Source organism: Aspergillus costaricaensis (assembly GCF_003184835.1).
Source record: "Aspergillus costaricaensis CBS 115574 unplaced genomic scaffold BO79scaffold_27, whole genome shotgun sequence".
Lineage (NCBI taxonomy): Eukaryota > Fungi > Ascomycota > Eurotiomycetes > Eurotiales > Aspergillaceae > Aspergillus > Aspergillus costaricensis.
In genome coordinates, this window is record NW_020291827.1 from 372,809 (window position 1) to 395,226 (window position 22,418).

The 22,418-nt window shown below is 50.6% G+C and overlaps 6 protein-coding genes across 6 annotated transcripts; 5 read left to right on the forward strand and 1 right to left on the reverse strand.

Moving 5' to 3' along the window:
* Nucleotides 1–6,361: 6,361 nt before the first annotated feature.
* Nucleotides 6,362–8,316, forward strand: BO79DRAFT_239432 (Pkinase-domain-containing protein; the record flags this gene model as incomplete). The annotated part of the gene is made up of 5 exons (XM_025684920.1): nucleotides 6,362–7,233; nucleotides 7,290–7,581; nucleotides 7,637–8,006; nucleotides 8,058–8,157; nucleotides 8,188–8,316. The coding sequence occupies exons 1-5, from the start codon at nucleotides 6,487–6,489 to the stop codon at nucleotides 8,314–8,316; spliced, it is 1,638 nt and encodes a 545-aa protein (XP_025536994.1). The 5' UTR covers nucleotides 6,362–6,486.
* BO79DRAFT_38999 (uncharacterized protein) lies at nucleotides 8,034–8,930 on the forward strand. The gene has a single exon (XM_025689169.1). It carries the CDS (start codon nucleotides 8,397–8,399, stop codon nucleotides 8,892–8,894), a length of 498 nt encoding a protein of 165 aa, XP_025536995.1. The 5' UTR covers nucleotides 8,034–8,396; the 3' UTR covers nucleotides 8,895–8,930.
* Nucleotides 8,931–9,368: 438 nt separating this feature from the next.
* BO79DRAFT_289385 (secretory pathway Sec39 family protein) lies at nucleotides 9,369–12,616 on the reverse strand (the record flags this gene model as incomplete). The annotated part of the gene is made up of 3 exons (XM_025688774.1): nucleotides 9,369–10,824; nucleotides 10,880–11,033; nucleotides 11,083–12,616. 3 exons carry the CDS (start codon nucleotides 12,614–12,616, stop codon nucleotides 9,681–9,683), a joined length of 2,832 nt encoding a protein of 943 aa, XP_025536996.1. The 3' UTR covers nucleotides 9,369–9,680.
* Nucleotides 12,617–12,779: 163 nt separating this feature from the next.
* BO79DRAFT_178111 (uncharacterized protein) lies at nucleotides 12,780–13,478 on the forward strand. Its single transcript, XM_025679964.1, has 3 exons — nucleotides 12,780–12,869; nucleotides 12,997–13,133; nucleotides 13,217–13,478. Exons 1-3 carry the CDS (start codon nucleotides 12,842–12,844, stop codon nucleotides 13,361–13,363), a joined length of 312 nt encoding a protein of 103 aa, XP_025536997.1. The 5' UTR covers nucleotides 12,780–12,841; the 3' UTR covers nucleotides 13,364–13,478.
* Nucleotides 13,479–14,064: 586 nt separating this feature from the next.
* Nucleotides 14,065–14,776, forward strand: BO79DRAFT_220170 (uncharacterized protein; the record flags this gene model as incomplete). Its single annotated transcript, XM_025683479.1, has 4 exons — nucleotides 14,065–14,116; nucleotides 14,155–14,284; nucleotides 14,360–14,387; nucleotides 14,513–14,776. 4 exons carry the CDS (start codon nucleotides 14,065–14,067, stop codon nucleotides 14,774–14,776), a joined length of 474 nt encoding a protein of 157 aa, XP_025536998.1.
* A 636-nt stretch (nucleotides 14,777–15,412) lies between these two features.
* Nucleotides 15,413–21,716, forward strand: BO79DRAFT_39009 (DNA-binding ATPase). Its single transcript, XM_025689170.1, has 4 exons — nucleotides 15,413–15,666; nucleotides 15,737–15,754; nucleotides 15,821–21,184; nucleotides 21,239–21,716. The coding sequence occupies exons 1-4, from the start codon at nucleotides 15,656–15,658 to the stop codon at nucleotides 21,531–21,533; spliced, it is 5,688 nt and encodes a 1,895-aa protein (XP_025536999.1). The 5' UTR covers nucleotides 15,413–15,655; the 3' UTR covers nucleotides 21,534–21,716.
* Nucleotides 21,717–22,418: the final 702 nt, after the last annotated feature.

Below are 22,418 nucleotides of genomic sequence, written 5' to 3' on the forward strand. Positions count from 1 at the left end.
AACGAGCTGAGAGGGAGAGGGGGGAACCGGGGGGCCTTTGTATGAGCCGGGAGATTAACCTGGAGATCGTCTCAGGGACGAAAAGGGGAGAGCGCAACTGCACGCGGGTGGAGTTGATGGCCCCCGAGTCAATCAGAGGGCCGATGCGGTGTGAGAGAGTGAGAGGGTGAGGAGCAACTTTCCACAGGTAAGTTTGGGGCAATCCCGCGAATTGGCCCCCCTCTCACTTTCCTCTCTTCTTTAGTTCTCTGGCTCCATTTTTCGTTTCGCGCCTCGTGGGTTCTGCGCCCGTCTCACCCACGTCTCTTGGTTGGTCCAACCAGCCCCTTCGCCTGTCTGACTAGACCAACTAGTGCCGCCAAGTGACTTTCGTCCCTGGCCCTGAATTACTGTCCATGCTGTCCAAGCTGTCCATGCGTTGCGAGACAAGTGCTGTTGATCGGTCGCTCCATTGCTCTTTTCGACCGGAAGAACACTTCGACTAACTCTTCGGCTCAGGGGAGGGGGGTGGAATTAATGGGGTCGGTAGATAGATACTTAGTTGGGTCATCAATGGTTCCCCTACTGGATTTTTAGGTTCGAACTTTTTTGGATTTCAAGCAATAGTAGATAGCAATTATTTACATTGATGGACCGCGCGGGATTCTGTACCTGCATCGAGTTCAGGCACATCGTCCCGTCACTACTACTACGTAGTACTACTCCGGAGTACTAACTACGGAGTACATCACCACTATGAGTAGTTTACCTACTCACTAGTAAATACTTCGGTCTAACAGGCAGTAACATTCAACATCCCAACGGCAAGTAAAAGCGGGAAAGGATGGGCTCAGTTTACTGGTCACTTTTCTCAATCACTTGTAAATAAACCTTCCAAAAAATTAGGATGTCATCATCATCCACCCTCCCGATAATCAAAAGGAAATAAGTTCAGGGGGCAGAAACCTCGCTTTACTGAGCCACAGGACGTTGAATGCCAACTTAGACTTTGTTTCATGTTTCTCCCTGCTGTCCAATCAGGGTCGGGAAAGGTGGAGCCTGCAGGCTGTTCCTGATGCCGTTGGCCACTCATCGCTCTGGCCACCATCCCGCTGTGGCTCTCTCTTCCCCGCTTTTGGCCCAATGGCTGGTTGGATGCTGGACCCACTTGTGCCCCCTGTCTCTCTCTTTTTTCCACCTGGAAACTAGTACTAAGTTACTAACTAATCTCGTCCTCAAGACGTACCATTTTTATCTGGAGGTTTCATTAGTAGGGTCGCTTCGGATAAGTGCTCATGGGTTGGTTGTTATTACTATCGTTAACTGTTTGGGTGACAAGTGCAAGAGTCCCACAAAAAAATATGAATTCATAAGATAAGGGCGTAAACATTATATTAAAAATAAAAATCAACAGGAGAATAAAACAAGAGAAACAGCAGACAAAGAAGAAAAAAAATTGTCGGGTTCAACCGTCTCTCATTGTCAGAAGCATTCGTCAGCGGAAGCGTTCTCTCCCGTCGTTTGCGTGGATTGCAGCCGATCTACTACTGTAAGGTACAAAGGCAGTTGATAGATACTAGTAGTTAGCAAGGTGGTGTTGTCACCCCACGTATGACGCCTTCCACATCTTCCGATGTAGTAGTTATACCGACTATTTTGGATGCGAACGCGCTGTTTCTATCCCGAGCAGAATATACCCTACAAGGCAGGCAAGTCAGCACACACTCTCTTCTACCAAGTCAAGAAGTGAGTAATTCTCGGCGCTTTTTGGGCATCCCTGTCAGCATCGGTCTAGAAGCTCATCCGACAGGTAAAAGACTTCTTCCATACAGCTCCGGCCCCGTTTCTATTGGTATGGGGGGCCTTCATTTGCTGAGAGCCAGGCCTGGCTCGGCGCCACGGTCGCATTCATTAATTGCTTAATCAAAGCTTAGTGCGTAGTGACTAGGCTGCTCTCTGACTAGTCTGGATGTCGGACATTGTATGAGCTAGTAGTCTAGCTATCATATTAGTTAGCCATGCTAACTAGGTAGGATAATAATATATGGCTCGAAATAAGTTGATATTATTATCGCGCACTCATTCCGAACCATATGTCTGCTGGGTGTGCGTCAACTTTTGACGTGGTCCCTCACGAGTCAGAACCGTGTTCCTTGTAGTTAGCTGATGGCGCAATAGCAAGCGATGATCTGATTGGAAGAGTCAAAGGGAGAGAGCAAGAAAGAGGGAGGGATTGTGTGTGCGCAAGACTGCATACAGTACGTATACTACGTAGTAGCTCAAGCGCCGAGAAAGACGGCGGTTGACAATCATGTAGCAATCAGGAAAGTGAACTACATCGGATGGATCTTCAAAGTCGAATCTATGAATCAAATGCCGTGGCATGAATAATAGGGCCAATTGCCAAGTCTTGAATTATTGCCCAGTCTGTCTACCATCCGAGTGATGAGCTGTAAGTGTGTATAGCAAACACAAAGGCTAAAAATCTGTGTGCACATCATGACTATTATCAGCAATGAAACTATTGAAACCCTTTTCTTTCTATTAAAAGCTCAGACTTTGTGCTGCCATTGCAAATATTTAGTTCTTACTACTTACTTACTTTAAGGGACTAAGTAGTTTACAGTAGGTCTCCGGAATCCTTCCCACGGTACTCCGTAGTTAGTCCAGTCCCGTTGAGAACGGAGATTTTTTCTGATTTCTTTTTTTAGGGCGCACGCTCTCGTGACGAACTGCGAAAAAGGGGGATCTGTCAGGGTTTGATGCCCAGTCTTTTAGGGACGACAGTTTTTCCCTGATTTGGAAAATCAATAGTTGCAGTGTCTAGTCGTAGTTTATCTCTATATATGGAGTAGTATCTGAGGATATACTATCTTCCGTCTTCATTCTTTGTTGTGTGAACCGCTATAGTAGAGGAGACTATAACTACAAAGTCAAGGAGTTAGCAAGCAAAAGGATCTGACTTAGTAATCATGTGTAAGTAACTAAAACCCAACTCTTTAGTCAATAAATAAAATAAATCCCGAGGAACAGACATCGAACCACATGCCATCATCAAAATTATTGCAAGTGAGCCGACGCTGCTGCTGATGAGGATGATGATGTGTGCAAGAATTGAGTTTTGATTGCTCCACCGATCAACAGGGGAGAGGCGGGCTGGCAGTCGGCGTGAAATTCTACCAAAGGGGAGACGCGGACAGCGGCGGATATCCTTTACGGTTTACCCCAGTTTTAGGGGCTCCTTGCGATGGATTCATGGAGGTTTGCGTACGTCCAAAAGGCAGGCACTTCCCCCATCCCCTCTCCCCTCTCACTCCTCTCTGAAGATAAGTTTAGATTGTGTGTGTATCTGTTTGTGCTTGTTGTTTTCTCAATTTTGTGGGCGATGGATATGGGCGAAGGGTACTCCTCTTGTCCCGTGTATTGATCTATTCAGCGGATGGCCCCTATATTGGCATCGGTGCGGCAAATAAGCGACGCCAGCTGGGGTGGTGTTGGGGTTGTTGGAAGGATGATGATGATGGTATGTATGGGCCGTCTTGGACGGCTGATAGCTAACTACTTCCCCGGGAGGGAGGAGTGCCAATGTGCTTGGCTATTTGCCCTTGGGCACTTGTGTTGTTCTTTCTTGGGTCGTCGCGTCTACGAGATCGCTATACTGGCCTATGAGAAAGAAGAGCAAGGAAAGGGATTGAGTGAACTGCATGAAGTCAACAACAGGCTTGCGACTAAATCTTGTGATATGTGACGAGAACGCACAGATGGTGACGGAACCCTGCATATACAAAGTAGACTACTCCGTACTTTGAGCAAATGCCGGCGTCAAAGCGACGATTTGGCTGTTTGTTACACCCATGACCTACTGCCCTTTACTCCACAGCAATCATCAACAGTAAGCATCCTTGGGGGGGCCAAACCACCACTGATCCAGCAAAACGGCTGGATGATCGGGTGGGGGAGGGCTTATCCAAGCGAGGATCGTCATGCCGCGCGTCTACGGGAAGATTTTCCAGGTACGCACAGTCAACACTTGGTCAGCAGGGCAGGACCCTGCACCAAACTTCCAAGAAGTGTTGTTCATTCTATGGAGTTACTGGTACTAGTTACTTGGTTGACATGGTCCGGGTGGATAGATGATGGGTAGATAGATAGTCGTTCCCTATGATGAACATTGCTAACCCCCCGTGAACGTCATTGGGTTGACCCGAGCGTTTCGCTTAGATGTCACGACGAACCGTTAGGGGTAGGGCTTGCGAGGATTGATTGATGGATGGGTGATTGATTGATTGATTGATGATGATAATGGTGATTAAGAGGATGTGTTTCTTTCTTTAGTGGTTCCTTTAGATTGGGTGTCATCTTTATTATTGGCCTGTCAGTCGGGGGCGCAGTGTTGCCATTTGGCCCCGTTGCTATGGCGGTGCAAAGGCTTGGGGGGGAAGAGGGATTGCTATTTTAAACCGGAGTGGGTCGGGATCGATTTGTGGCTGCGGAAATCGTCCAAGTTGGCGGGCATCGGGATCGAGGAGAGACGGTAGAGAGATTCGTCACGGATGGACCGGATGATGTCAGTTGTCCCTAACCAGTAGCTATCTATCCATATAGGGGGGAAGTGGGAAAGAAGTGTCCGGTTCGGTGTCTGTGAGAGGGAGGGATTTGACAAGGCTGAGAATGGCACGTGTCAATCGGTATCGGTAGCTGACGTGTTGATGCACGGTAATTAGTAGTTGCTTGGTAGTGATAATTAGGGATCTACCGTTGAGAATCAGACTGTGATAGATTAATATTACGCTGCATGTATAGCCGTGCTATGCACCAGAGTGCTACTAGTATGTCCGATGTCAATGCGATTGTCTGATCATATCGGGCCCGTGTTACTATGATCGGACAGCATCGAGGACCATAATCCTAAAGCGTGAGTGTTGTGTATATTCTTAGAACTGCGTAACGGCCGCCGAGATGAAATTCTGCTGAACAAGCACCGTCGGGGCATAATGAGGGTGGAGCCCCGGAGCAAGATGCCGGCGCAGATTGGATGGAGCAAGCCATCAATATCGATAGTGGCACCGAATATCAGAGACACTCAACCGGCGGATGATGTAAAACATCCGCACGCTACTAAGTCGTTTTGGGTGAATTGTCCTTCGACATTATCCGGTTGAGATGTTGGACCCTGACACACTAGATTTTATTTTTATTTTTGTTTTCTTGAAGGACAGCAGCTCCGTCGACATCATCAAGAAAGTCTGTCGGGGTTGACCGTTCATGAAATGGAAACTTTGAGGAAACATGGTTCAATTCAGGCGGAGTCGATCTTTAAGTTCAGAGATTTTTTGATGTGGGATGCCTGACTGGCCAGGCCAGATGATTCAGGCACCCGAGCAGGTTCCTTTCCCCTTCCACTTCAACCATCAACTTGATACAAAACAATATAGAATGCTACTAGTATATTAAATTGACAGGTATTAGAATAGATTAGAAACAATCATAGCTCTGCTATCCACAGACATCAAAGCTTAGACATGAGAATGAACTGGAGCTCTGTAGCTGTCAAGAATAGTAGCACTGGATTCCCAAAATATCTCTCATCGCAAGCACTTCTCGTTTTAGGCGCCATTTTGAAACAGGCCGGTTCCACCAGGCCGGCGACCCTCCAGCGCCTCCATTCGATCCCTCGCCGGTCGGGAGTGCGGAGCATTGAATTAGTATTGATGACAGGAATGATGGCTATTGAACTATTTAACTATTTAACCAATGCTGCAGTGACCTTTCTTGTCCTGATTACTAGTTTATAAATTAGTCTAACTCCTCACTCACTAAACAACAAACGACAGTTCCAGTCGAAGTCAAGTGGGAAAAGAAAAGAAGGAACTTGAGTGGTCACCCTACGAGCGGAGGAGTCCAGCCGCCAACTGACAAAATCGACACAAAACTCGGCCCCAGTTTCAAAAGCAAGAATCGCTGGCTCTCGCCGAGTCACATCTTCTCCTCTTTCTTTCTTCCTTCCCTTCCTTCCTTCTTTGCTTCCTCTCCTCTCTCCTCCTTCTTCCCTATATATCTACTATCTACTTACACTTGTCTTTCCATTCTTATTTTATCATCATCATCGCTGGGGATCAAACATTCGCTTAGTGCTTTGATTCATCGTTTTTTTCTTGTATTCTTGTCTTTCTTCTTCTATTCTCTCTTCATTCTCATTCCCCCCTCTCCGATCAGCCAACCCCTCTTGTCAGCCAACCGCCGCTTCGTCCAGCCAATTAACCCCACGGCCCTCTTTGTTCCGACCACCTCGTCTAACTCCTCCTCCTCTTCTTCCTCCTCCTCTTACTTATCACACCTTCTCCTCTTTTCCCTCTTCCTCCTTCTCTTTCTCTTAATCTCTTCCCCCAGTTTCCCCCCCCCCCCCGTCCCTCTTTCAAAGTGTCCCACTCAAACACCGCCGATCTGGCTACCTTGGCTGACCCCAACGAGTTGTTTTTGCCTGGTGAGAGGCAAAACAATCTCGCAATGTCATCCTCGCCGGTTCCTCTCCTCAAGCCGCCCGTACCTGGCAACCGCGGCAACAACAGTGGTTCCCGACCTCCCAAACTCACCTTGGGAATCCCTCCATCTCCAAATGTTCGTCCGGTCACGGGAACCGGCGTTCCTGTCGCTACCGCCGCCGCCGCCGCCGCCGCTCCCGCTCCCGCGCCTGCTGCTCCAGCAGAGGTCCCTCAGCTGCAGCGCCCAGCAGCTCGCCCAGCGCCTCCCCAGCTACGCCTGAAAACTCCCATGGGCAGCAGTCAGAATGTGCAACAAGTGAAGAGTCGACCCGCTCCGCCACCGTTGGCGACCACCGGCTTGAACGAACCGAACGGACACTCGAGATCGGGTAGCTTCACGTACCTGGACGGGAAGGCCAGTGGGCCCGCCTCCGCTTCCTCCTCCAACTATTCAGCCCTATCGTTCGCCATGGGCCTTCGCCAGCCTCACGGCAGCACTCCGGATCCGTCGTCAGCGATTTCTGTCTATTCCGACCGGGAGAGTGGGGTACAGATGGAGCGCGATAGCAGTGTGAACAGCCTAATTCCGGATCTGGACAAGATGAGTCTGGAAAAGGGCAGGCCCCTCGATGTGGATGATTTGGACGATGAGGCTTGGCTTGCAGCGAGTGAACAGAAGAAGATCGTGGAATTGGGTAGCTTGGGTGAGGGCGCAGGAGGTGCTGTCACTCGATGCAAGCTCAAGGAGGGCAAGACGGTGTTTGCGTTGAAGGTGGGTTTCTTTCATTTCGCATTGTCTGGTGGTTGGGATGCTAACGCTCTCTCTAGATTATCACTACGGACCCCAACCCCGATGTGAAGAAGCAGATCGTTCGAGAACTCAACTTCAACAAAGATTGTGCCTCAGAGCACATCTGTCGCTACTACGGTGCTTTTATGGACAAGTCAACGGGGACCATTTCTATTGCAATGGAATTCTGCGAAGGTGGCAGCTTGGACAGTATCTACAAGGAGGTCAAGAAGCTTGGTGGACGGACGGGAGAGAAAGTGCTAGGCAAGGTTGCCGAGGGCGTCTTGAACGGGTTGACCTACCTTCATAGCAGAAAGATCATTCACCGAGGTCAGTCGAGTTCCAGATCCGCAGTTGCTTATCATTCAGCTAACACGTGTTTCAGATATCAAACCATCGAATATTCTTCTTTGCCGAAATGGTCAGGTCAAGCTTTGTGACTTTGGTGTCAGTGGAGAGTTTGGCACCAAGGGAGACGCCAATACCTTTATCGGCACATCGTACTACATGGCCCCTGAACGCATCACTGGCCAATCATACACCATCACCTCCGACGTGTGGTCACTCGGTGTGACCTTGCTCGAAGTCGCCCAGCATCGCTTCCCCTTCCCTGCCGACGGCACCGAAATGCAGCCACGCGCCGGTTTGATCGATCTTCTGACCTACATTGTCCGCCAACCTATTCCCAAGCTGAAGGATGAGCCGGACAACGGTATTCGATGGTCCGAGAATTTCAAATACTTCATCGAATGCTGGTACGTGCTGAAATGCTTACTGTATCTGGATCATGCTAACTTTTCGTCTAGTTTGGAGAAAGAACCCCCCCGACGAGCGACTCCCTGGCGGATGCTCGAACATCCTTGGATGCTGGACATGAAAAACAAAAAGGTCAACATGGCCAACTTCGTAAGGCAAGTCTGGGATTGGAAAGACTAGATTGCCTGCCTGCAGCAACTGGATCTCGGCAATCATTCATGCACCTTCCGGACGGAATGCTCCACCTCTAATACGATCGCACATAACGGTCTCTCCTTTGATGCTTACAAGTGGCTGGCCCTTGGTTGACCCGGATGTCAAAAGCATACGAATTGTGATCATGACGACACTCATTTTCTTCGCGGCACTGTCTATCCTTTATTGGAATCATGGAGTTGGGAATGTTTTCTTCATTATCATCACCCGACATGATCACGCCTTCCTTTAATTTGCCTCCCCGCTGGTTCAGCATTTGTCCCGTCCTGTGCATTGCGTCCGATTGTCATCTCGGTTCTTTATTTCTACCCAAAACCGTTGTCATTCCATCCTGCAACCTGAGGTTGTTTCTGTTCAAAACCATCGCCAGCGGTGCTGACGCTTGTTCCTCTTTTCCGGTTGAGACGGGGAGAGATTGGTATCCTTGGTTTCTATTTATCATCTATCCTGTCGAGTTTGTTCCATATATCATACTACATACATTATCCTCTTATCATCCTCATCCATTGATCTGGTTTATCATCATTTCCGGCTTTCATTCTCCGATTGTACGCATGCAGATACATACATACAGCCACACGGAAGACATATTCATTTACAGTCTGATTAGCCTGTTCTTTCTGCTTGTGAGCGTGCGTTGTGACAAGGCAGGGTCCGCATATTGTGTATAGTGATTGGCACCGGAATAGCGATACAGGAATATCAAGACTGATTTCATTAGAAAGGTTGTCCTCCATAAACATGAAGTATAGGATACAGTGGATCTACTACTCAATGAACCACCGCCTCATGTAAATGAACTGCTAGAAGATTTTTGAAGCCAAATAAAAAAAAAAAAAAAAAATGGAAATGAAAACAAAAATAAGAAAAAGTTTGGCAATAAAACGAAGAAATGAATAGAAAGCACTTTAAATCACCAGACCAGCATACAGATCAGTCAAAGTGACTGCCTCTTTCCAGAAAACACCCCTCTTTTTCCTTCCTTCTCTCTCTCTCTCTATCTCTTCTCCATATCAAAGTCATCAATGATAGTTTTAACTCAAGCGTTACTTATTCATTGATATGTATAGAAGAAGACTTGGACCAGATACTAGCAAAGGAGAGGGGGGCCGAAAAAAAAGAAATGGTTATGACTTGTAGTTATCCTCTCATTCATTAATATGCTAGATTATGCATGCAACCTTTCACTCGTTTACTAAACCCACTAACCCACTCACTCACTCATGCAAAGCTATGGTTGAATATGGACGATATATGTATAGAGGGAAGTAAGAAGAAAACAATGTTGTAGGAAATTCACGCTTGAAAACAGACAAATGAGGATAAGATAGCTTCTAGCTTTCTTTCTGTGTCGGAGGGGAACATTCCCATCTCATGGGCTTCAAACAATCATGTCGTATTTCGTAATCTGACCTTGAATTAAGTGGGATCTCAAGGGGGTGGCGGTTGTAAATCGATCACCGATTGACAGGCTGAGCACCCAACACCCAGCCAATACCACTGACTAGTCCATCAGTGACCATGTTACTGACGACATCTCTCTTGCGGACGCGACCTTCGCCGTCTGGGTCCTCGTTCGACATGGAGGAGCCGCTGCGGAGATGAGATGCAGAAGGGACGGAGTGGTCGTCCTGGTCGTGGGTGTTTGTCTTTGCGGACGCTGTAGCTGACCGGAGCGGGAAGGCATTCTTCTGCAACGCTAGTGCGGCGCCGCGGGCTACCTCGAACAGACCCATGGGAGCTTCTTCATGATGCAGACGGTTCTGTGAGGCATGCGCCCGTGCTCGTCGGGCTTGATGCTGTCGTGTTTCGAACGCGTCTTGTTCACTGTCCGTGGGGCCGAAGCCTCCTGGAAGGGTGGTGGAGGTGAGATTGTCGGCTTTCGTGTCCCAGATGTCCTCTTCCTCGGATTCGCGTGCACGGAGGGCTGCGAGTTCCTCGTCGCAGCGGCGCCAGGCGCCCAAGATTTCAGGAAGAGGTTCGGGTTTCGGGGCGAGTACAAGGGCGAGAGAGAGGAGTTCCATGCGTTGGGAGAGGTGCGTGATTTGGGTTTGGTTGTTGGGGGTGGCGCTTGTGGCTGGGGCGCGGTAGCGGCCGGCGTTGTAGACGGCTCGCCAGGTGATGTCGTCTTTGGGGGATGTAGGATTGGTGAGAGGGGAGGATGTGGGAAGAAGGGATGGAGGAGTGAGACGGGTGAGAATGTAGGAGTAGGCCGTGCCGAAGTCGTTTGAGGAGAGGGCGGAGGAAATGGCGAGGGACATGATACGGCGTTCGGCGGTGATAGCGGCATCTTCCTGTGAGGGAGGGGATAGGAAGGGGGAGACATCTTCGTCAGATGGAGAGTGGGAGACGCCTGCGAGGACAAGGTTCCGGCCAATGGTTAATAAGTCGTCCAATTTGGTGTAGCTCTTGGGGTTCTGGTCGAGAACTTTTTCGATCAGGGAGAGAGGGTCTGGGTGGACACGGATGCTGACTGGCTGGAAAGGGACGCCGTGCTGCAAAGTAAGGGAGTAGAAAGACAGGGCGTGTGTGGCGGATATGAGAGCTTGGATCTGCTTGAAGGAGGCAGAATCTGAGAAGTGAGGTTGGAAAGCTTGTAGACTGCAGGGCATTAGCGTCTGTCCAAGGCAATGCGCGTTTATTTTTTTTGACTTACATGTCGTATGCTCGCTTCATTCCGCCCCTGGTCCTATTTCCGTTGCTCGCGTTGTCGTAGGCTGTGAAGATAACCTCTTTGACGGCTTCTTCAACTTGTATAGAGCTCAGGGTCGAGCCAGAGACAATGTAAATGCCCACAGCAAGGTGGTATTCTGTTGTTGTTAGTAAAGGCAGAATAACAAAGACATTTTCCGTGCTCACCTTTGGCTTCAAGCAACGCTTTCAATGTTTCTGCCTCGACAACATCCTGCGGAACTCTCCAGAAGAGACCATGGTAGGCGGGATGGTCGCTGGTGTGTTCCGTGTGATCGGCTTGCCAGTCCCGTAGCCATAGCAATTGTTGGCGAGTCTTGCTCCAGTCATGACCCGATCTTGCTTGTCTTACGACAGAGGCTATGACACTGCGCAATTCGAGCAGCTGCGTTTCCTGATTATTGAGGAGACTGATACTTGCCGCCGTCCTGCACGGGGTCGGATGGCCTAACTCGTTTAGTATCCGAAGAGAGAGGCAGATACCACTGAGGAAGGAGATTGAAGAGGCTGAAGGGCGCGTCAGAGGGTTTGAGGCCACCAGCAGAGCATTCTGCAACAGAGATACCCTTGATGCCGACGAGATCGGCGCCGGATCGAAGCTCACGCTCGGGAATTCTGAGTTGTCTGGTGAAATGAACGAATGTTCTTCGAGCTTCAGGTACTCCGCGATGCGCGCGAGTACTCGGACGGAACCGTCCAGCGCCGGAGGGCTGGGATCAGCGTTCGCATATACGACAGCAAGCCCAGTCTGTCCGTACCTCCTTCGCAAGTCTCGCAGCTCATCGTCGGACAGGCCTTCATTCTCTTCGGAGTATCCGCCTAAATCGACATCCTCAGGCCCATCCCAATTGACGAAGGCGTTCACCGCGCTCTCATGATCAACCAGGCTTCGTGCCAGCAGCCACTCATTGACTTGCTGCCATCCGACACCTGAGGCTGATTTTGGTTGCGCTTCATCCTGAGGTAGGACAATCGAGGTCTCTTGCATCGCTTCATTGAGTCTCCGTCTTTTAGAACGGTTACTGCCATACATCCACGCACCCACAAGGCCGCGTAGGTTCCGTACCAAGTCCATGCTGCTCTTTGTCGCACCAGTCATCGAAAGAAGGACGTTGATCGCAATACTGTTGTCCATCGACTCCAAGATATCCAGCGAGAATGTTTCGTCTTGGCTGGGGTAATACTCGTAGTTCAATCGAAGTAGCGGTAAAAGACTAGAGATCAACCATGTGCGCAATACTTCCGAGCGTTGGTAGAAGGGGAGAAGAAGGTCGAGGACGAGGGGTTGAAGAGCGGTTTCTAAATCGATGCGATGGGCCCGGTGAATGAGGAATTTGGTGAGAAGGTCAGAGGGATCCTGGCTGTCCTCGTCGCCGGGATACTGTAATGGTAGTAAACGGATCTTCCGTACACGTTTCCTCACGACCGCGGCGGGTAGGTCTTTAACGGAGGAGGTATCGATACTAGCACCACTGGTTTCAGGTAGCTGTTCGTCTACCAGCGCCTGCAGCACTGGTGTGTAGGAGCTAGGCTCTGTGCTCTCGGGCAGAAAGGTCAAGATGATGCGCAAGACACGCTCGAGCGGGAGGTGGGCAGGAAACTTTGCCTGCAAGTGCGGAAGAGCAGCCACATTGCCGGTGGCACAGAGATGAGTTGCTAGAAGAATCGCATGAGCACCTGAGAGCCCTTGAAGGACCGCCATGACGTCTGAAGAGGGAGCAGCAGAGAGAGCATGATGGAAGAGGGTGATGTGTTCGGGAGACACAAAGACGTCAGGTGCACGGGCCAGGGCCGGGGCGGAAGGCGGAACAGGCGAATCATCGGCGAGGGAAGAAGAACCTCAATCGCGATCCTCACCTCCGCTCCCTCGCAATCCTAATCCCCTCGTCTTGCTCCCCCCCGTCCTTCCCCACCACACTCACTCACAATGGCTTCCGGTTTCGGTAACAACGGCGGTACGTCTATCTATCCTTAGCTGTCAAGGTTCATTGACAGCCAGAATGTCCGGGTTGGCCTACATTGGGCGCCCGACATGTCACTCTCCCGCGGACATTCCCGGCTAATCTCAATCGCTCTGTGCAGGTCCTTCCCGCTGCTACAACTTCTGGCAGGAGGTTCTCGGTTGCTACGTCGTTAACGGCGGAGAGGGTGAGGCTGGCAAGAAGAAGTGTGTGCCCGCTCTGGAGGATTACTACGAGTGCCTGCACCACAAGAAGGAGGTACGCCTATCTGTCTAGCTTCATGCGATCAAGTTCCTACTCAATTCTGCGGATCTTGCTAACATTGCCCCTTCGACGCTCAGGCTCTCCGCACGATGAAGATGCAGGCCGCCTACCGCAAGGCTGAGGCCGCAACCCCCCGTGAAAACGCGCCCAAGGCGGAACAGATTCGCAGTCTGGGACTGCTAGGGAAAGAGGAGGAGGCAGCGGCATTTTTGGCCAAGGCTTGAGGGATGATATGCGCATATCTGGTGCGAATACGTATTGATTTTTTCCATTGTCACTAAAGCTATGCTGTTTTTTTCTGTTTACCCCTGTGGAGTCCTTCGATGTATAGAAATGGACAGTTTCATTGATCAATTTTGGGGTCCTTGCTGCGATTTCGATGGAGGGTAGGATATCTGATCGGTCGACTAAGCCCTGTAGGACGTGACAGGTATCGGTGGTCTGGGTGTAGCGGAGTTCCACCGTAGCTTCTAACTCTTTGTGAGTAGTAGCTACCGGTAGTTGCAACAGCGGCTTCCAACTAGTAATTAGTCGCAGGGCTGTCAATTGAGATCTGAAGGGGAGCGAACTTTGTCCAAGTGGTGTTTTCATGGTCGTACTGGTGAAGCCGCTGCCAACATATGCGGGGATATATGATAGTAGCGAACTCTCAATATATATTTCATTGACCTCAGGATCTACATGCCGCCATGATACGGAAATTCACAATCAATACTAGGTTACGTTATTTTCAAATGTGGATCACAATGCTCTATTGATTGAACAAAACAATAAGCTGCCCTTTATTAGGACCAAGAATGGTTGAATAGACCGTTGATGGAATAGTTCGCGCCTAGACGTGAAGTAGTGGTAGGACTAGTAGTATGTGATCTATATTTTCTTCAAATAGGTTTCACTTGAAATACGGACTATCTGATTGGCGGAAATGACCAACGTCATCTACGCGGGAAATGACAGCTTGGGGAGGAATCGAACTAGTAAGTAGTTGGTTGGTTGGCAACTACGGAGTTACCAGCATTTCAGGCAACTGTCAAGAACCTTGTCACAACAAAAGGAGAGGGAATCACCGCCGAGAAAGAAACATTGGTTTGGGGGACGACCGGATTCCGAAACTTGAAGGAGGCCATCTGGCATTTCTTGGCGCTGTTGGTGGGCGATCGAAACAAGCTCACATGGCGGACTTGATGAGAATGTAATTTTATCTTGCTGCTAACTAACAGTACTAGTAGTAGCTATCTAGTGGTAGTAGTATGTAGGTGATACGTAGGCAGACGAAGATTAAGGAAAAAGACAAGGAAATGACTGCTACAAGTACGGAGTAGAGTTTTTTTCCATTTCCATTTTGTTTTTTTTTACATTACAAGCACCAATAGAGGAGGTTACCTCAGCTGTGCTGCGTGCAGGAAGCTGAGAGGACAAAAGAGGGTCAAAACTGGAGAGTTCAGCCGCGAAGGTATCCCGGGCGGCGCAAAATTCCGTGGATCAAACCGACCGGTCAGCCTCATGGACACGCAGGACAGAACAGCTTTGGGGGGGAAGGGAACTCGAACTCCAAAGGAAGGAATCGCAGTGCAGCAATTTCGCGCCTGTCGATCCAAGCGGCGGTTTGGCGCAGGGAGGAATCACGTGACCAGTAGAAAACCTTTACGGGAGTGGGGGGCGCTAACCCCGAGGCAGGCTAGCGCGCAGGGCCCAAGTATGGGTAGGCGCGCCCAGCCAAAGATGCCCCCAATGATATAAACAGGCTGCGTGACCTCGAGGGGAGGCAAAGCAGGACCGGAGGACGACTTGTTGATACTCCTGCGCATTTACTTTGCAGGCCAGACAAGGCTTGCTCCCCTTCACCACCACCTCCATTCCAGTCAACGCACCACCACCACCATCTCTTCACTCCCTGTCGATCCGATTCCATTCATCTCCTGGTCATCCGCAATTTTTCATTTTATTTTTCTCGTCCCGTTTCCCCATCCCGGCATTTGCCCTTCGTGACTTGTTTTATGATTCATTACTTGACCATACTTAAAAAGTAATATCGCCTTGGTCCGCGTCACGTCCAAACCGCCTTTCCCCCCCCCGATCATCAATACAATACCCGCGTTTCTTCTACTAAGCCGTGATCTCCACTTCTGTTTCCCGATCGCCCTTCAGAAACTGTCCAGCTTTGCTTAATTATTCACGCTTTGACGCTTCTCGATGGCTGTGACGTGGGTGTAACGGTCTTGTATACTTTACATACCTTACCTCTTTCGTCCACTTCACTCTCCTCTCACTCCCTCTCCTCTCTTCGTTATTCCTCCCTTTGTCTTACCATACCTTACTATACCTAATAATTATAGAGAGGTGTTGTGGGGGTTGTGGTGAATTACTTTCTAATATTGTGGATCATTTGCGACCACGTTTTACTTTTCTTTTTATGTTATTCTCTGCTGATACCCCTTTTCCTTGCGGATTCTGAACTATTTTATTTGTGAAATAATTCGTTCCTCAAAGTTCCGAGGAGTGACAGCCAGCCAGCCATGTCCTCCAGGTAAGTTTCCATCTGCCGTCCCGCCCATTCCGCATCCGTTTGGTACATGACGCTAACTGCGCCGCACTAGACTCGACCGGCTTGTCACGTGAGTATTACCGCGCCAGCAGCCCGCAGCCGGGATGAATGCACTGACCAATGATTTCCTTTGTAGGTTACTCGAGACGGGCAGCACGCCTCTCATCCGCAACACTGCAGCCCAGCAGCTTGCAGATGTTCAGAAACAGCATCCCGATGAGCTGTTCAACCTGCTCGGGCGCATTTTACCTTATCTCAAGTCCAAGTCATGGGACACCCGAACAGCAGCTGCCAAGGCGATTGGTTTGATCGTGGCCAACGCCGACACCTTCGATCCTAATGAGGAAGATGGTGAAACGATCAAGAAGCTCGACGAGGATGATGTAGAGATCAAGTCGGAGGAAGAGCAACCCTCTTCCCCAAGTGATTTCCTCCTCCAGCTCGAGACCTTGGACTTGGCATCAATCCTCAAGTATGGCAAGCGGCTACTGGGTAGCGCGGGTAAGGAGTATGAGTACTCGCTAGCCGCGATGGATCCGGTCTCCCGGTTGCAGCACCAAAAGAAAACTTTAACCTCCCGTCTCGGATTGGCCGGGGAATACATCGAGGAGGACTTGATCGACGATAATGATCTCGTCTTGAAGACCCCCGCTATCAAGGATGAAGCCCCGCAGAAGGAAACAAACCACCACAACTCTGCGCCACCGCTGGCATCTCCCATGGAAAGCGCTAACGGAGAAGAGTCTGGGTTGAGTAAGCGGCAATTGAACCAGCTCAAGCGGAAAAACAAGCAGAGCGCGAGGATGGGAGCCAACAAGGTTCGTGTCGTGGATTTGTCGACGCGGAGGCCCTCGGATAATGTCACCACCCCGTCGGCTACGACCCCCCACCCCATCAAGGCGGAAAATGGCGAAGAGAAGAACGGCGACTCGAAGCAAGACTATTTCTCCCTGGAAAGGTCGTCAGGCGACGACGACCAAAAGATCGTCTCGGAGTTCAAAGGGTCAACCGCCCCCGAGAAGCCCTTGATTCAACCAGACACCTCCGATGAAGGACCTAGCAACTCCTGGCCGTATGATCCTATGTGTGAAATTCTCACGATGGACATCTTTGATCCTAACTGGGAGGTTCGTCATGGGGCTGCGATGGCCCTCCGAGAGGTCATCCGTGTTCAGGGTGCTGGAGCTGGGCGCTTAAGAGGCAAAAGCAGGTCGGAGAACGATGTGCTAAACCGTAAATGGCTAGATGATCTGGCCTGTCGTCTTCTCTGTGTTCTTATGCTCGACCGTTTCGGTGACTACATCTCCGACAATGTCGTGGCCCCCATCCGAGAAACAGTAGGCCAGACGTTGGGTGCCCTTCTATCACAGCTCCCCTCTCGGTCTGTTGTCGCTGTCTACAAGTGCCTCTATCGCATTGTCATGCAGAATGACCTGGGCTTGGAGCGTCCCATTTGGGAGGTGTGTCACGGTGGTATGATCGGGTTAAGGTACCTGGTAGCTGTTCGGAAAGACATCTTGATCAAGGACCGGAGTTTGATGGATGGCGTACTAGAGGCAGTAATGAAAGGGTTGGGTGACTATGACGACGATGTTCGTGCCGTGAGTGCGGCGACGCTTGTTCCCATGGCGGAGGAGTTCGTCGCGTCCAGGCAGAGCACGCTAGGAAGCCTGATGAACATTGTTTGGGACTGTCTTTCAAACCTACAGGACGACCTAAGTGCCAGTACCGGCTCAGTCATGGATCTTCTGGCGAAGCTGTGTACCTTCCGCGAGGTCCTGGATGCCATGAAGGCCAACGCGGCCGTGGACCCAGAGTCGTCGTTTGGAAACCTCGTGCCTCGTCTCTACCCGTTTTTGCGCCATACAATCACCAGCGTTCGCTCGGCGGTCCTTCGCGCCCTGATGACCTTCCTGCAGCTGGAAGGCGAAGGTACCAACGAATGGGTGAATGGAAAAGCACTGCGCTTGATCTTTCAGAACCTCTTAGTGGAACGAAACGAAGGGGTGCTCAAGCTCTCGCTTCAAGTGTGGTCGGAATTGTTAAATTCCCTGGAATCTCGGGGGGTGTTCAAGGCTGATGGCGACCTCCTAAGCTACATCGAACCGCTCATCACCCTCACAATGTCACCATTCGGTGTCCCAAGATATCCTCTTCCCATGGACGCCTCACTCTTCATCAAGCCATCTGGGGTGCCTTTCCCAAATAGTGCCGCGGCCCCCGCAAAGTCCTCGCCCACCGCGAACAATGCCGCCGCCGATGGACCGAAGAAGCGCGGGCGGAAAGCGGAAAAGAAAGAAGCGCCCCCGCCTTCAGCTCATAATGTGGATGGGCACATGCTTCAGGGCGATATTGATCTGGTGGGCGCAGATACAATGCTGCGATCGAAGATCTACGCGGCCAGAGCACTTGGCAAGTTGCTCTTCCTGTGGGATAAGAATGAACTTCCCAGCCTGTGGCAAACTATCTTGGCTGGTCTCAGGCATACGGCGTCGACGTCGCAATTGTCGACAGCCATGATCGTCGAGGAGTACGCTAGGGTCTCTGGACCTGGCAGTAAGTATGCTTCCCTTCTCACTGAGCAGTTACGCCCAATCATCGAAGGCGAACGCCCCCTGTGGTACAGCGACATCGCATGCTATCTACAGGTTGCCCGCGCACAGTGCCACTCGCTCCTTTATGCGTTCAAAGATCACGCTCATGTTCCTGGGTCAAGACTACCCACGCTGGCGGTCGTTGTCCAAGGAGAAGAGCAGGCTGGGCCCAGTGCATTCTCTCTTGCCGACGCCGAAAAGGTTGCTGGGCCCGATTTTGAGCGGCTGAAGAAGGGTCTGGCCCCAGCCCAGCGTATCACCGCCCTCCAAGTTCTGAATGATACCCGTGCGACCGCAGAAAGCGCCATCGAGGAAGCCAGAAGTGTCCGGGAACAAAGGGATCTGCGTGTGCGGGCTGCCGCCGCGGGTGCGTTGGTGGCGTTGCACGACATTCCCAAGAAGCCAAGCCACATCATCAAGGGCATGATGGACAGTATCAAGAAGGAAGAGAATGCGGAGCTGCAACAGCGCTCTGCCACAGCTATCGCTTTCTTGGTTGAATATTACACCACTGCTACCAAACGAGGCCCCGTCGACAAGGTAATCGGCAATTTGGTCAAATATTGCTGTGTTGACACTTCCGAGACGCCCGAGTTTCACCACAATGCGACTCTGGAGAAGTCCATTCTGTCTCTGCGCAAGGAAGAGGACAGGCGCGACCATCCGGATGCGGCGAAGTTCGAGAGAGAGGCGAAGGAGGCGAGGATCATGCGCCGCGGTGCCAAGGAAGCTCTCGAGCAATTGGCCGTCAAGTTCGGATCCCAGCTTTTGGAGAAGGTTCCCAACCTTGCAACCTTGGTGGAGCGGCCTCTAAAAGAGGCTCTTGCCGGCGAACTTCCCCAAGAGATCCTCAATCCCGACAACGAATTGGGTCAGGAGGTTGTCGATGGCCTGTCAACACTGCGCGCCTTGCTACCGAAGTTCGATAAGGGTCTCCACCCTTGGATTATCGGGCTCATGCCTCTTATTGTCAAGGCTCTGCAGTGCCGACTTTCAGTCATCCGATATGCCGCCGCCAAGTGCTTTGCAACCGTCTGCAGTGTCATTACTGTTGAGGGTATGACCATGTTGGTTGAGAAGGTACTGCCAACCATTAATGATCCTTTGGATGTTCACCACCGCCAGGGCGCTGTGGAGTGCATCTACCACCTGATCCATGTGATGGAGGACGGAATCCTTCCCTATGTCATCTTCCTCGTGGTGCCAGTTTTGGGGCGGATGAGCGACTCGGACAATGACGTGCGCCTCTTGGCTACAACATCTTTTGCTACCCTAGTCAAGCTTGTTCCTCTAGAAGCTGGCATTCCCGATCCGCCAGGCCTATCTGAGGAGTTGCTCAAGGGACGAGACCGGGAAAGGAAGTTCATGTCTCAGATGCTGGATGTCCGCAAGGTAGAAGAGTTTCAGCTGCCAGTTGCGATCAAAGCTGAGCTTCGGCCTTACCAGCAAGAGGGTGTCAACTGGCTTGCTTTCCTCAACCGGTACAACCTGCATGGCATTCTTTGTGATGACATGGGTCTTGGTAAGACTCTGCAGACAATCTGCATTGTCGCGAGTGACCACCATCTGCGCGCTGATGAGTATGCACGGACCCAGTCAGCGGAAGTTCGGAAGCTTCCGTCTTTGATTGTCTGCCCCCCGTCTCTTTCCGGTCACTGGCAGCAGGAGGTTAAACAATACGCCCCGTTCTTGAACTGCGTCGCTTACGTTGGTCCCCCGGTGGAGCGCGCAAAGCTGCAGGGCAACTTGGCGGATGCCGACATTGTCGTGACTTCTTACGACATCTGCCGGAACGACAACGACGTTCTCCGACCGATCAGCTGGAACTACTGTGTTTTGGATGAAGGACACCTTATCAAGAACCCCAAGGCCAAGGTCACAGTTGCAGTCAAGCGGATTGCCAGCAACCACCGGCTGATCCTCTCTGGTACCCCGATTCAGAACAATGTCCTGGAACTGTGGTCGCTCTTCGATTTCCTTATGCCCGGATTCCTTGGTACAGAGAAGGTCTTCTTAGATCGGTTCGCCAAGCCAATCGCGGCTAGTCGCTTCAGCAAGTCGTCTTCCAAGGAACAAGAGGCGGGCGCTCTTGCTATTGAGGCTTTGCACAAGCAGGTGCTTCCGTTCTTGCTTCGTCGTCTGAAGGAGGAGGTCCTGAACGATCTGCCACCGAAGATCATTCAGAACTACTACTGTGACCCTAGTGACCTCCAGAAGAGACTTTTCGAGGACTTTACCAAGAAGGAGCAGAAGGAACTGGCAAACAAGCTGGGTAGCTCCGAGAAATCCGACAAAGAGCACATCTTCCAAGCACTGCAATATATGCGCCGTCTTTGCAACTCCCCTGCGCTGGTCGTGAAAGAGGGACACAAGCAGTACAACGAGGTCCAGCAATACCTCACCACGAAACAGTCCCATATTCGCGATGTGTCCCATGCACCGAAGCTCAGCGCTCTGCGCGATCTGCTACTGGACTGTGGCATCGGTGTCGACCCACCCACTGAAGGTGATCTCGGCACCGGGGCAAGCTATGTCAGCCCACACCGAGCTCTGGTGTTCTGTCAGATGAAGGAGATGCTCGACATCGTGCAAAGCGAAGTGCTGCGCAAGCTTCTCCCCTCGGTTCAGTATCTCCGCCTTGACGGTGGCGTGGAAGCTACCAAGCGTCAGGACATTGTCAACCGCTTCAACTCGGATCCCAGCTACGATGTTCTGCTCTTGACGACCAGCGTTGGTGGTTTGGGTCTGAACCTGACGGGAGCCGACACAGTCATTTTCGTGGAGCACGACTGGAACCCGCAGAAGGATATCCAAGCTATGGACCGTGCTCACCGTATCGGTCAGAAGAAGGTTGTCAACGTGTACCGGTTGATCACACGCGGTACTCTGGAGGAGAAGATCCTGAAGTAAGTTGATCCTACAATTATCGATCTATTTTGCCAATACTAACCATTCTCCAGTCTCCAACGATTCAAGATTGACGTGGCCTCCACAGTGGTCAACCAACAAAACGCGGGCCTGAATACAATGGACACCGACCAACTGCTAGACCTCTTCAACCTCGGGGAAACCGCCGACAACGCCGAGAAACCCAACGAGCAAGCCGGCAACGAAGTAGACATGGTCGACATCGACGGCGAAGTCAAAGAAAAGGGCAAGAAGGGCTGGCTAGACGATCTCGGCGAGCTCTGGGACGACCGCCAATACCAGGAAGAATACAACCTGGACTCGTTCCTGGCCACAATGAAGTCATGACCAACCTCCCCAACCGCCCTCCCTATCCAGGGTATTCCAATACCATAGCATCTGCAACAAGCAGCGCTAGTACTTACTACCTACATCATCCTCTCCATCATCCTCGCATACACACACATCCATGTACCAAAAGAAAGAAAAATCCAGCAAGGCGTTCAGGGACCTCTCCTTTCCTACCTACCACTTTTATCCATCCATTACGCGGTGTTGTGTTAAACTACTTTCTTTACCAGGGAAGCCGGCGTGGAGTTGACTTGAGACATTTGGTTTTTTTTTACCTACTATGTTATTCTACCATTCTTACTCCTTGTGTTTTTGTCTTATTTTTCTCATTTTTTATCAAGACCTAACTCATTGATTGAACGAATGATTCGGAGTGCTACGAGATTAACTTTCCCCCCTTTGGAACGGAACGGACGGACGGCCTTGAAACTGAAGATAGATTTGTTTTTCTGTTTCCTTTCTTCTCCTCTTGTCTTTTTCACCTACTACATCTACATCTACACCTATCTACCTTTTACCAAACCACATGTATCCTAGTTCTTTCTACTGTTTTTCTACACACCGATTCTCGCTCCCAGTTAATGTATTATACCTGTATTGCTACAATGCCATACTGGGTTTTCGAACATGCAGTGATGAGATGTGGTAGTAACGTAAACGCCGATACATCGTAAGTTGTATGTGGAACAGGTGAATGAGATAGATATACTCTTATCTCATTGATTGCAACGCATGGAATTCATCGCCTCATGATACCCACAATCAAGCACTCAATAGAACAATAGAACAAACAAGCAAAGTAAGTAAGCTAGCCAGCTAGGCAGACAATAACAACAACAATAACAATCAACAAATAAACAAACACAACACAACACAACAAAT

Excerpts from the sequence above, each read along its gene's own strand:
- BO79DRAFT_38999 (XM_025689169.1), top strand. The coding sequence starts at position 8,397 with ATGGAGTTGGGAATGTTTTCTTCATTATCATCACCCGACATGATCACG.
- BO79DRAFT_178111 (XM_025679964.1), top strand. The coding sequence starts at position 12,842 with ATGGCTTCCGGTTTCGGTAACAACGGCG. Across the intron at positions 12,870-12,996 it reads CGGTTTCGGTAACAACGGCG|GTCCTTCCCGCTGCTACAAC; the intron begins GTACGTCTATCT and ends CGCTCTGTGCAG. Across the intron at positions 13,134-13,216 it reads GCCTGCACCACAAGAAGGAG|GCTCTCCGCACGATGAAGAT; the intron begins GTACGCCTATCT and ends TTCGACGCTCAG.
- BO79DRAFT_39009 (XM_025689170.1), top strand. Across the intron at positions 21,185-21,238 it reads CTGGAGGAGAAGATCCTGAA|TCTCCAACGATTCAAGATTG; the intron begins GTAAGTTGATCC and ends ACCATTCTCCAG.